At 52.4% G+C, this 13,785-nt stretch overlaps 1 protein-coding gene across 1 annotated transcript; it reads left to right on the top strand.

Annotated features, from left to right (window-relative positions):
* The first annotated feature begins 386 nt into the window (after positions 1–386).
* Positions 387–1,730, top strand: LOC116781588 (zinc finger protein 239-like). The gene is made up of 2 exons (XM_032677243.1): positions 387–393; positions 736–1,730. The coding sequence occupies exons 1-2, from the start codon at positions 387–389 to the stop codon at positions 1,572–1,574; spliced, it is 846 nt and encodes a 281-aa protein (XP_032533134.1). The 3' UTR covers positions 1,575–1,730.
* Positions 1,731–13,785: the final 12,055 nt, after the last annotated feature.

Genomic DNA, 13,785 nt, shown 5'->3' with positions numbered 1-13,785 from the left:
CCTCCTCCCAATTTCCCTGAAGGACACTGACAGGGACCATGGACACTGACAGGGATCACAGAGTTTGTCCCTTGACCATACAGCTCCTGTTGTTTGGCAGCACAGGAGAGGTTAATTAGAACCCAGGCTCCAATCGCAGGGCACCCCTTGAAGATGAGCTTGAAATCAAACAACTTTCCTGCTGGAGGGTTAAATTCAGTCCCCATCACCTTTTTTTGGGCTGAATCTTCATATTTTAGAGTATTTTTTAGCTGAATCTCAACTTTTTGCAGTTTGGGTGGCCTGGGGTCTTTTTGCTATTTCTGAGGGGTTTTTTTCCTGACTTTCAGTAGTTCGGGTTTTTCTGGGCTGAATCTTGGTGTTTTGGAGGTTTTTATGGACACAGGATGCCCGGTGAGTTCTAGGGATGGACTTGGGCAGGAGGAACCCCCAAGCCAACGCGCTCAGCCCTTGTTTTCCCCCCATCAGGATTTGTCCTTCCCAAAGCTTGGGCGGATGGAGGAGGAGGCTGCGAGGAAGAGGAAGATGCCTTGGGCCCCCCAGGCAGGTGAGGAGGAAGTCAGTGGCCCTTTGGGCGGGTGTTGTGCTGGCTCTGTCAGCCGAGCATGGCCCCGGCTGCAGGACAACCCCGCTGCCGCCGCCGTCCTGCCGGGGCCGGAGTTGGGGGGATGTCCTTGGCCTTCCCTGTGGGCCGGAGGCAAATCCCCTCCCTGTCCTTCTTGCTTCCTGCCCCAGGCCCCGAGGTGAGGACAGAGAGCCCGGAGGACAAATCCCCCCGTGAGACCCTGGTGGGAGAGGCCGTTTTGAAGGGCTCCACGGTGCAGGAAGGCAGCGGGGAGGAAAAGGGCCGGAGATCCCCCCACAGGAGGGGCTTCAAAGCCATCCCAGGATGCTCTGAGGAGGAAAGAGCCAGCCTGTGCCGGGAAGGCGGCCGGAGCTTGAGGGGGAGCTCCAACCTGGTGGTCCCTGATGAGGCTCCCAGCAGGGAGAAGCCCTTCAAGTGCTTGGAATGTGGGAAGAGCTTCAAGAACAGCTCCATCCTCATCCGACACCAGCAGATCCACACTGGGGCACGTCCCTACTCGTGTGGGGAATGTGGGAAGAGCTTCAACCAGAGCTCCAACCTGATCAAACACCAGCGCGTCCACACTGGGGAACGGCCCTACATGTGTAATGATTGTGGGAAGAACTTCAGTGACAGCTCCCACCTGATCCGACACCAGCACATCCACACCGGGGAACAGCCCTACACCTGTGGAGAATGTGGGAAGAGCTTCAGGGACAGCTCCAGCCTCCGCACCCACCAGCTCATCCACACTAGGGAACGGCCCTACAAGTGCTTGGAATGTGGGAAGAGGTTTCAGACCAGCTCACATCTCCTCAGGCATGAGCGGACACACACGGATGAGAGACCCTTCTGCTGCACCGACTGTGGGAAGGGCTTCAAGCACAACTACCACCTCATCACCCACCGGCGCATCCACACCGGGGAGAGGCCCTACAAGTGTGGGGAGTGTGGGAAGAGCTTCAACAAGAGTTCTGGCTTGACCAGACACCAACAGACCCACCAGTAAGGGAAACCCTACCAGTGCCCCAACTGCGGGAAGAGCTTCGACCGCTGCTTCCACCTCAAATGAAGCTTCTGATGGTGAGGCAGCCCCTGGAGTCCAGTGACTGTCAGTCCATCCCTTTCCACCACAAAGGGCCAGTCCCCTTTCCCAGGGGCAGGTTCTTCCAGCAAAACCCTCCCTGGTGGGGTGTGTGGAGATTCCTGCCTCTGCTAGGGATGCCTCGAAGGTCACTGCTGGAGGTTGAAAGCAGAGATCTCCCCCCGAGCATTGGTCTGGGGGAGTTCCATACAACTCTTGTTAAGAATTCTTGCTTTTGTGCCAACTTGAGTAGAATTGCTTTATCAATTGCTTTAGTGTAGAGCCCTGTCCTATCTTATCCTGTACTCCCGGTAGTTTTAGTGTCTCTATTGTGCAGTAAATAATTCTGATGAAGATCTTCTGTCTGATCATTTGTATCTCTAAATAATTTATTTTTATCAATAGATCTGTTTTGCCATCATTAAAATCACAGGGGACCAAAGTGATTCAGTACCACTTCTGTAGTTCCTCTAAAGTGGTGGCATAATCCAAGGCTGACTGGATCCAGCAGCCCCCAGCACCCCACAGTAAGTTGGGAGCTCAGGGGGCAAACCTCCTTGTGCTCAAAGACCCCCATGGGACCTTCAGACCCGCCAGACCACCCTCCCTTTTCCACCCTTCTCGCTGTTCCTCCCACTTTCCCACTGTCCCCTCAATCCCCAGTTTCTGCCATGAACAGTTTTTGGGTCCCAACCCCGACATTTTGCCCCCTCTCCTGTGGGCGCTGAAGGAGAAAATGAGGCTGCACACACAGAGTTCCATTGCGGGACTTGTCCGCCCATCTTTCCAGTGTCCCCCTTTCATTGAGGTTCCTTTGGAAACAGCACCTGGGGTTATGGCCAGCAGGAGTTCCGGAACACACGCAGACAATCAATATGATCAGGTGATGTTCAATTTATTATTTAAATGAGTTAACTTTTATACAGTTTAGTTTTTTCCGGGTACGTGCTTACAAGAAGGTGATTGGATAGCTCAGTCTGTGCACGCGTACCACGCCTTCGGTTCATTGGTTCTGGTGCTCTGTCCACGCAGCCTGACATCATAGGGCCACCCAAAGTCCCTTCTATTGATCCACCCTTAGGGACTTTCCGAGATCTTGCAGTTTTTCCTTTATCTCCAGTTTTCCCAAAACTTTCAACTATAAACACAGGATTTTCTCATACCTACGACTATAAACATATAGCTAACAAGTATAAACATTGCATAGTTTCACAGAATTTGTAAGTATAAACACAGAGCTTTCACACAGTTTGCAACCTCCAAAGTCATGTCAAGCAAGGCCTAGTGCTTCTTAAAAACCGTCATACATTCACATTGAAATGGTCAGTTACCATGGAAACCATCATACGTTCCCGTCTCTACAGTTGGTTACCATGGCAACCATCATACCTTCCCATTGCAATGGTCAGTTACCATGGAAACCATCATACAGTCATGTTGCTACATTCAGTTACCATGGCAACCATCATACATTCCCATTGCTACGTTCAGTTACCATGGCAACCGTCATACAGTCCCAATGCCACTGTCAGTTACCATGGCAACCATCATACCTCCCACTGCTATGATCAGTTACCATGGCAAACATCATACATTCCCATTGCCATGGTCGATTACCATGGCAACCATCATACATTCACATTGCTATGTTCAGTTACCATGGCAACTGTCATACATTCCCATTTCAACGGTCAGTTACCATGGCAACCATCATACATTCCCATTGCTATGTTCAGTTACCATGGAAACCATCGTACAGTCATGTTGCTACGGTCAGTTACCATGGAAAACATCATACTTCCCACTGCTAGGGTCAGTTATCATGGCAACCATCATACATTCCCATTGCTATGGTCAGTTACCATGGCAACTATCATATAGTCCCATTGCTATGGTCAGTTACCATGGCAACCATCACACATTTCCATTGCTACTGTTTGTTACCATGGCAACCATCGTAAATTCTTATTGCTGCACTCGGTTACCATGGCAGCAATCATACAGTCCCATTGCTATGACCAGTTACCATGGCAACCACCATACCTTCCCATCGCTACAGTCAGTTACCATAGCAATCATCATACATTCCCATTGCTACTGTCAGTTACCATGGCAACCATCACACATTCCCATTGCTACGGTCAGTCACCACAGTGTCCTGGTTAGGGAGCAGGAGGGGCAGTTTAGCTCTTTGTGGGTGTGACCAAGTTATTTATCCTGTACCATCCATGCCATCCCTAGGGCTGTGCTTTCAGCAGGAAAAGCTGGGGCTCTGCACCGGAACTGCTCCATCCTGCCCCACTCTCTGCAGGGGAGGAGCTGTCAACATCAGCGCTCCCCATCCCAGATGCTGCCTCGTCATGTTTTCCCCGAATTGGGACGATGGACCTTTGGTGCTGAAAGAGGAAACCACGACGGGCCGTTGTTGCGGACGACGGGAAAAGAATACATGACCACAGAGTTTGATCATGACTTATCCAACTTTATTGCTGCAGGCTTTGTGCTTATAAAGGTTAATAATTAGCCTCATACATATTACAAGCGCTAGCTCATCATTGGCTTCTGATTACCTAAGTTATATTTGCGCAAATGCTGTTTCTTTCACATTCTTATGGTTACTTGTTTGCTATTTGTTCTGCTTTCCCATCCGCTTTATTCTATTCTTCTGTCACGTATGCAGTTTCACAGATACAGTGACCTTCGAATAGTTTTCTCTTACCGTGGGACCAGAGCTATAGCATCTTTCTCATGTCCTCTTTCTATCAACCACATTTCTGTAATACTTTCCACAGGCCGTGGTGCTGAACCAAAGCTCTGAGCAGGATGGGGCGGTTGGGGGGCAGCCTCAGCCCCCTCAGCTGTCGGGTTGGGAGGAGAAGAGAGGAGCCAGTGCGGGACTGAGCCCAGGGAGCGGCTGCGCCACACGGCTGGGACGACCCAGCTCCCGGGGCGTGGCTTGTCCTTGATTCTCCTTGTTGTTGGGCTAAAAGGGTGGACACGTTACCCTTGGGAGCTCCCCCACCTTGAGTGCCTTAGTTCGGGGGCACCGCGCAGACACGTCGCACGGGGAGCACCTGTCATCTTGTCTGTGTGCCTGGTGGTGATGCCCTTTTGGGGGTGAAACACCTTCTCTTTCTGGATACTTTTGCTGGTGATATTGCTGTTGTGACTGTGCGTGTCTTATTCCATTGCTCTGTGTTTTTAGTGAATTGTTATCTCCACTCAGAGTCTCTCAGTTTTTGTCCCTCCCTCACCGGAAGGGGTGTGGGAAGGGGAGTGATTTATCTGAATTTTAGTTTCCTGCTGGTGCTAAAACCAGCACACCAGCCATGCACCAGCCTCGGGAAAGATGGAATGATGCAGTGGGTGCTGGGACATGCAAACATTGGGATACACATTTAGCAAAGGCCACCTGGTCACTCAACACTGGGGGATGTGCCAATCGGGCTGGCCCTGTCCAATCCAAGTTTTCACGTGCCGTAGAAAGGGATAAAGTTCCTGTAGTGCACATTAAAAACATGCTGGGAAAACAGTCGGGGTTATTCCCGCTTCAGGCAAAGGGAAGTGCACCTGTGGGGTTCACGTTGCTCAAGGACACGGATGCGCTTGGTGGGTTAGGAGGGAAAGATGGGAAATCCCGTGTGTGCCTCTAAGGGATTGAATTTTGGGTGAGAATAGCCAAGGAATTCAGTTGTATTACAGTGGTAACTCTCTAACACTGCATTCTCACTGCTGTGGAGACTCTTTGCCGTGTCAGGGGTATTACAGTGAAAATCACTGAGAGAAATGAACAATGAGCTTGGAGGAGACTAGACAAGCACAGCAGTGATGGAACAAGAACTGGCTGCAACAGGCAACAGTCCCACAGTAGACAGCATTTTTCCTGCCCTGAAAGAGTATTTTGGCAGATGGAGCCTAAAATCCTGGACTAAATGAACTCAACAGACTTTCATAGACTAAGCAATGAGATCTGTGGGTTTATATCAAATGATAGGAAAGGTGATGGTGGAATGTACTGGAAGGTGTGGGATCTGACATGGTGTAAATGGTGCAGAATAAGGGGTGGACACCAGCCTTGTCTTGGCTGTTCTTCCTAGTAGGTTGGGTTAATCTTCCTATAGATTAACTACAGATTAATTCTGAGATAGAGTTAATTTTCTTCCTAACTAGAGAGTTAATTTTCTTCCTCGTAGCTGGTGCAGGGCTGTGGTTTGGATTCCATGGGAGAACAACGTTCATCACCCACTGATGGTTTGGTTGTGCTTACCCTAATCAAGGACTTTCCAGCTTCCTGTGCTCTGCCAGGTGCACAAGAAGCTGGGAGGGAGCAGGGCCAGGACAACCGACCTGGACATTCTAAAGGGATATTCCACACCACGGAACATCATTCCCAGTGTATACATGAGGAGGGGTTGTGCAGCAGGGGCAGATCACTGCTTGGGGTGTGGGGCATTGGGCAGTGTGTGTGAGCAATAGTGTTGAGCATCACTTGTTCCTCTGGGGTTTTATTCCTCTCTCTCTTTCTTTTGTCTCCCTTGTCAATACAGTTATTATTACAGTTACTACACTTATTATTATTTTCATACTTTACTTTGTTTCAGTTATTAAATTTTTCTTATCTCAACCCACGGGTTTTGTCTTTTCTTGATTCTCCTCCCCATATCAGTGCAGGGGGAGGTCAGGGGACTGAGTGAGCAGTTCTGTGGTACTTGGCTGCTCACTGGGGTTGAACCACAAGAAACGGGAATGCGCAGGAGTGGAGACCCTGCTGGGATGTGCTCTGTATTCATGTACTACCCAGCACCAGTGGGGCCTGTTTTGGGCCCACTGAAGTGGAACAGGAGGAATCCCCAGCCCATGGGGGTTGTGGAGGGAGCTGAGTGTCCTTCTGGCCCCAGATCTGCAGAGCCACAAGGAGACACCTCTGTTGACTCAGCTGAGTCCCTTCCCTCAGTGCAGGTAAAGGAGATCCCTCCTGGCCACTGTCTGGGTTTCCTGTGCAATGATGGGACATGAAAAGGGGACTCTTGAAGTTAACTCTGTGTCTGTTTGGAGAAATGACAGTGCTGAAAGAAGTGTCTGTGCCCAGCTGAGAGAAGGCACATCATTATTTCCTTCAGCTGTGTGCCAGCAGGTTCCCCTGGAGCCCCAGGGACAGCTGGAGGGAGCCCAAAGGGGCAGAGTAAGGGCTGCCTGGGGCTGTTGCTGTGCTGCTGAGCTGGGCTGGACTCCTGGCACACAGGGAGCTCCTGGCAACAAACAAGAGCTTCATAGAGACAACTCTGCTGGTGAGCAGCTCCTCTGCACAGCCCAGCAGGGCTGAGGGCACTGCCTGCAGCACCCAGGGCACAGGAGAGAAGGCAGAGAGATGAGAGGCAGCCTGGGCTGGGAGCTGACTGAGCTCTCACCACGGGAGAAACCTTCCCAGGATTTGAAGGAAGAATTCTCTGGCTGTAGGAATGTTCAACTTGCCTTCCTGGAGGCATCTCCTAAAGCTGGCACATCCCACAGCTTCCAGGATCTTTCAGCAGGACTCTGCCAGTTGCTGCAGTGCAGGGGAAGTGGCCATATGGCAGAGCAGGGCAGGAGCTGCAGGCAGCAAGGGCAGAGAGGAGAAGGGAGTAGGAGGTTGAAGGGATCCTGGGCTGGGAGGACAGGGCAGAGCTGCTCAGGGCAGGAACCTTGCCAGCCCTTTGCCAGGGTCAGGCTGTGGCTGCAGAGCAGTGCAGGTGAGTTGCTGCAAGTGCCTCTGCCAGCTGCCAAATGGCAGCAGTGGCAGGAGCTGTCAGGATGGCTCTGCTGGATTTGCTGGGGTGCAGCAGGAGAAGCTGGTGCAGAGCAGGACTTGCTGCTGCCCCCTCAGAGGCCCAGGGCCAGAAGGTTCCCTGTGGCAGGGCTGGCTGTGGGGTGGGAAGGTGGGGGTGCAGCCAGGGGTGCCCAGGGCTGTGGTGCAGAGCAGGGTCCTGCCCCCAGGGCTCTGTGTGCTGGGGCAGGGACTCTGCTGCCTGCCAGGCTCAGCTCTCAGCCCGGCCAAGGAGCTGCCACGGGGCTGGGGGAGAAGGGCTGTGGGGAAGGAACAACTCCTGGGAGGGCAGAGCAGGGCAGAGTGCTTCTGATCTCCAAAGTGGGCTGCAGGGATGAGGGCTGGTCACAGCTCCAGATCTAAGCAGGAAATTTCCCAGAAGGTATTTGCAAGAGGCACAGACAGACAGGGGTTACCTTCAAGAGAATGAACCAGTTCTTTCAGTGTTATACTCTGGGTTGTCTGGGTGCTGACTGTGACAGGGAAATTAATCTCTGAGCACAGGAAGAGACACTGAAACTTGAACTCTGTTAGATTAGAGGAGATTGAACCTGAAAGTGTCAGACATCAAAACTGTCTTATAGACACATCAGTGTCACTTTTCCAGCCTCCTCAGGGTTGCTCTGACATTGCCATCAGAGCCTACCCAGCCAGAGCTGCCCCTGGGCAGTGCCCTGTGCTGCTGGGAGGGCTCTGCAGGGCAGAGCTGAGTCCCCAGGACTGGGATGGGCTCTGGTAGCACTGCCAGGGCCCAGCCCTGTGCCAGGGAAGCAGTTGCTGGCAGGGACAGCTCCAGGCAGCAGAGCTCTGGGCAGGGAGTGGGGGGCAAGTACCCCCAAGGCCTGGGGGAGGCAGCTCTGGGGGCCCTTCCCTGCAGCTCTGCTGGGAACTGTGTGCTGGGTAAAGAGTTGCCTCTACCTGGAGACCATCTCCCCTGTGGGACCCTGCCCTCTCTGCTGGACCTGTGCTGCTGGGTTTGGAGCTACCCCCAGCAAGGTCCAGCTCTGCCTAGGCAGGATCCTGGGCAGTGCTGAGCCTTCCCTTGGGGGTGGGCAGTCTCCTGTCCCAGCCCTTGGCTTCTCTGCAGGAGGGCTCCTGTCCTGCTCTGTCCAGCACAACTACAGTGCTGGCCTGGAAGGACAAGTTGAACTCTTTGGCAGCACACAGCAAGAGCTTCTACTACACACAACCTTCTGCCAGCACATATTAGAGAGAAAAATTTGATTTAATCTTGAAATGAATTGTATTGAAATCTGGAGTGATATTGTCAGAGGCGTCTGTCTAAACTTTACCCTGTGGCTTCCTTTTCTGAGCAGACCCTGTGCTAAGAAGCATCAAATGCCCAACAGCAGCTCCCTCACCCAGTTCCTCCTCCTGGCATTCTCAGACAGGCGGGAGCTGCAGCTCCTGCACTTCTGGCTCTTCTTGGGAATCACCCTGGCTGCCCTCCTGGCCAACGGCCTCATCCTCAGCGCCGTAGCCTGTGACCACCACCTGCACACCCCCATGGGCTTCTTCCTGCTCAACCTCTCCCTCACAGACCTGGGCTGCATCTGCACCACTGTCCCCAAAGCCATGCACAATTCCCTCCAGATCACCACAACCATCTCCTATGCAGGATGTGTTGCACAGGTCTTTCTGCTTGTCTTCTTTCTTGGAACAGCGTTTTCCCTCTTCACCATCATGTGCTACGACCGCTACGTTGCCATCTGCAAACCCCTGCACTACGGGACCCTCCTGGGCAGCAGAGCTTGTGCCCACATGGCAGCAGCTGCCTGGGCCACTGGCTTTCTCAATGCTCTGCTGCACACAGCCAGTACATTTTCCCTGCCCCTGTGCCAGGGCAATGCCCTGGGCCAGTTCTTCTGTGAAATCCCACACATCCTCAAGCTCTCCTGCTCACACTCCAACATCAGGGAAGTGGGGCTTGTTGGGGTTAGTGCTTCTTTTTGTTTTGGTTGTTTCATTTTCATTGTTTTCTCCTATGTACAGATCTTCAGGGCTGTGCTCAGGATCCCCTCTCAGCAGGGAAGGCACAAAGCCTTTTCCACCTGCCTCCTTCACCTGACCGTGGTCTCCCTGTTTCTCAGCACTGCAGCATTTTCAAATCTGAAGGCTCCCTCCATCTCCTCCCCATCCCTGGATCTGGTGGTGTCAGTTCTGTACATGGTGGTGCCTCCAGCACTGAACCCCTTCATCTACAGCCTCAGGAATCATGAACTGACAGACTCTTTGAGGAAACTGGTAGCTACATTTATAGGCAAAAATAAAGTGTGTCTTTTCTTCTGCAGAACATTCCAAACGTAACTCATTGCAATCTAAGCCCTTTTTCTCCTCTATATCCCTTTTATCATCAGTGTATTTCCTTATCCTTTTTCTACTTTTCTAATATTATCCACAAATCAATGGCATTGCTCATGGGATTTCTACATCAATATCTACCATTCTTCTGTAATCCAAAGACTTTCATAAGGCTTGTTCTCTGTACATTTGAGTAGAATAAAGTTCCCTGCCCTGACCTGTGTGTCCAAGATGCTTCCTCAACCCTTCTCTGGAGCTGCAGGGGCAGTGCCTGTGTGCAGAGCTGGAGGGAAGAGACTCCCAGCACAGCAGCACAGCCAGGGACAAGGGCACTTGCTCCTTCCACATCTGCTCTTTCCAACTCCACATTGTCCTTCCCAGCCAGCTGGTCACAGTCCTGCTGTGTGTCCTTGCTGGGATCACAGGCAGGGACAGGCCCCGGGCACTGCTGGCACAGAGCTGGGCTCCACACCAGCACCTCCAGCAGCCAAGGGCATCTCCTGAGGGTAGGGCAGGAAGGCTTCAGGCTCTTCCTCCACAGTCCCTGTCAGCAAAGTGCTCCAGGAATGCCCTGGCAAAGCAAATGCCAGTGCCCAGCTGAGAGTGGGAGTGTGCAGGGTGGGGGCACACAGCAGTGTCCTTGCACAGCCAGAGCTCCTGGTACAGCCCCGAGGGACCAGCAGAGCAGGGGCTGGGCTGTGTCTTTGTTCCAGGGACAGCCTGGGAAGGTGGCCCAGGGCCACTGTCACAGAGCAGCCCCTGCAACCCCCATTCCCAGCCCGGGCCTCTCACCCCACCTGCAAGAGGTTGGTTGTCCCTCCATGGACGGACATCAAGGGACCAAGTCAGAAGTCCACATTTGCTTTGCACTGAGGACACTTCAGCATGTCTGCTCCATCCCTGCCCTGCCTTCTGGCCCGTCCCATTCCCTGCCCAGCAGGAAAGCAGCCCGGCTGGGCAGCATTGCCCCTGGGCAGGCAGGAAGGGCTCTGCAGGCAGGAGTGGCATTACCCTCCAGCAGAGGCACTTCTGCCCTTTCCCAAAGCACAGAGCACAGCTGGGCACTGGGATGCAGCCAGAGGCACCCACAGCTCCATGGGTCACCCTCTGAGCTGCCTTTATTCCATGAAGTTGCACAGTGTCCCTTGGTTCCATTTTTCCACAAGTTTTCCCAGTGTCACAATGGCCCCTTGATTCCATAGGGTTCCCCAGTGTCCCAAGGTCCATTTGGCTCCAAAAAGGCCCTGTAGTGTCACAGGGGCCCCTTGATTTTATGAGGTTCCACTGTGTCCCAGGGTTCCTTTGCTTCCATGAAGCACCACAGTGACAACAATCGTTCCTGGGTTCCATGAAGTTCCAAACTGTTTCAGGGTTCCTTTTGTTCCACAAGGCCCCAAATATTAAATGGTCCCTTGGTTCCATGAGATTTCACAGTGTCCCTGTGTTCCTTGGTTTCCATGAGGCCCTGCAGTGTCCCAATAGCCTCTTAATTCCATGAGTGTCATCACAAAGCTGACGCCGTCCAGACACATGTTTTGGGGAGGTAAAGAGGAACTAGGCTAAAAGGGGAAAGATAAATGGGGAAGGAAAGAGGGGCTTGGCCAATGGAGAAGAAAGATTTTGATGAGGTAAAACCAAGTTTGGGTCATTCTGAGGGTGCTGAAAGACTAACTGTGCAAACACTCCTGATGGACCTTTACCCTCTTTGTACCCTCAAGCCCCAACAATACCCAAAAGTGCTGCCACCCCCAAGGAAAGGAATCCACTGCTCTAATCCCAGCCTCAACCTGACCTCAAAGGTAAAGCCCAAACCCAGAACTCCAGACTCTTATTTCTACTTCAATGCCCACCCCATTCCCAAAACTGTATTACCAGTATGAAAAGCCAAGCTTTAATCCTGACCCAGCCCAAAACCCTCTTCCCCTAATCATGAACCAGACACTGCCAGCAGAACAACAAACCTCCCAAAGTTCTGCCTCATCCTGACCCTGAGTTCTAAACCCCAGGCCCTGATCATTAAGCACCCCCACAGCCCTTAGGAGCAGGGCAAGGACCTGGAGGGCCCAGAGCAGGCCCAGGGGGTTGGCAGAGGAATGGGAGGTGACCTGGATCTGCTCAGCTCTGCAGTGACCCCCAGGAGAAGGGCCTGGGCTCTGGCAGGGATGTCCTGTGGCACAGGGGCTCAGGATCCAAGTTCAGAAGGCCAAGTGCACATGGCAACAGCCAGAGCTGGTGCAGAGACATCAGGGAGGGTCTAGAAATGCTGCTGGGAGGGGGGTGGGAAAGCAGGAGGGGGGTGTGCAGCCTGCAAGGCCAGAGCAGCAGCAGGGCCAGGCCAGGCCAGCCTGCAGGAGAGATGGCCAAGGGCTCTGGCAGGGCTGCAAGGCCCAAAGGCACCCAGGCCTTTGTCCCCTTGCCTCTGGCAGCTGCCTCTGCCACTCAGGCCACCACAAGCAACTTACGTTGCGGGTTCTGCCCTTGGGTTCTGCCTCGCCCTTCCCTCAGCAGCCTGGCAGGGGTTGCCCAGTTTTGGGCCTTTGTTGTTCCTCCCCCTCCCATCCCAGTGCCCCCAAAGAGCCCTGAGCCAGCCGGGAGGGACAGGATCTGCTGGGCCAGGGCCTGGGGCTCAGCCCTTGGCCTTTGTGCTCCACAAAACCAAGGCAGGCTTTGCTCAGCAGTGCAGGGGCCTGCCCAGAGCCTTTGTCTGCCTGCACTCCTGGCCTCCAAGGAGCTGCTCCAAGGAGTCCCTGGGGAGGCTTTGGCAGTGCCTGCCCTCAGTGGGGCCCAGCAATGCTTCAAGGCACTTGCAGTTTGGCTTCTGACTTCTTCAGCACCTGCTTCAATCTTCTCTCAGCACCTCAGCATCATGGGCTGGGCTGCAAACACACCGCGGGGCTCATTAAATTCCAGAACTCCCTCAGGATCTCTTTGTCTTCCTTTAATTGTCTTCAAGGCAATTTCAAAACAAATCTTCAAAGTTTGTACTTTTTTTGTTTTGATTCAATGATGGATATTTTTTAGTTCAGACAAGAGGTGATAGAGGTGTTCTCCAAGTGATCTTGATGCTGAGTGTCTCCTCAGGAGATCCACACTGACCCTGGATGATCAACCTTGCTCCTCACTCCCCAACCTCACCAGTTCTGACATGGCCCATCTTGGACTGACAGCTGATGCAACTCCAAACACACTTTGGGACCATTAAAACACAGGAAAACAAATTATTTCCCTTTCTTTTAATTGTCTTTCAGTCATCAAGACTTCTACAGCTAATTGGAGTTGTTTTGTAGTTTAGCTAAGGAGGAAGATTTTAAAGTGGACGTCATGAAAAAAATATATTTTTTGATGAAAAGAATGATGTACACAGAACCTTGGGATGCAAGAGGGTCAGGACACAAAGGATTTGGATCCAAAGACAAAGGTCAAAAGACATTGGTAGCACTTAATCATTGACTAATTGAACAGTTATCAAGTGGTTCAATAGCATTTGCTACAATTTTAACAGTGACTGATGTTAAACAACATCACAACAACAGATTGTAGATTCACAACAACGACATTCCCACCACAGTCAATTCACACCCACACCCAGGCAGAGATGTGTGGACACATCAATAGCTGGGTGTGCAAAGGTCCCTCTCCCAAATTCTCCTTGTTGTCAGGGAAACACTCCCCCAAAATCCCTTTGTGTTTGCCAACAGACAAGGGTCACAGCTGGAGGAGTGTTTGTGGAGGGGGATCAGAGTTGTCCTGGGCATCAGCGAGGGTCTTTGGAGTGTTGCAAACTGGAGGGTTCCCGAGCTGGGAGAGGCTGCCAGAGGTGTCCCACTGAGAGGGAGGTGCTGGGGAGCTGCCAGGGCCTCCCTCAGCCCTGCTGGTTGTGGGCTCACAAGGGGACTGGCTTGAGTTATCTGCTGAATTTCCATCCTGGTGTCAGGAATGACTGGAGTTTCCCAAATATTTGGGAATTGTATCCAAACTGTTCCATTTGGGCTACAATTCAGGTAGGGAATGTTCCAAGGCTTTCATGGGATG

This window comes from Chiroxiphia lanceolata (genome assembly GCF_009829145.1).
Source record: "Chiroxiphia lanceolata isolate bChiLan1 chromosome W unlocalized genomic scaffold, bChiLan1.pri scaffold_71_arrow_ctg1, whole genome shotgun sequence".
Lineage (NCBI taxonomy): Eukaryota > Metazoa > Chordata > Aves > Passeriformes > Pipridae > Chiroxiphia > Chiroxiphia lanceolata.
This window is presented reverse-complemented; position numbering and strand designations above follow the sequence as displayed.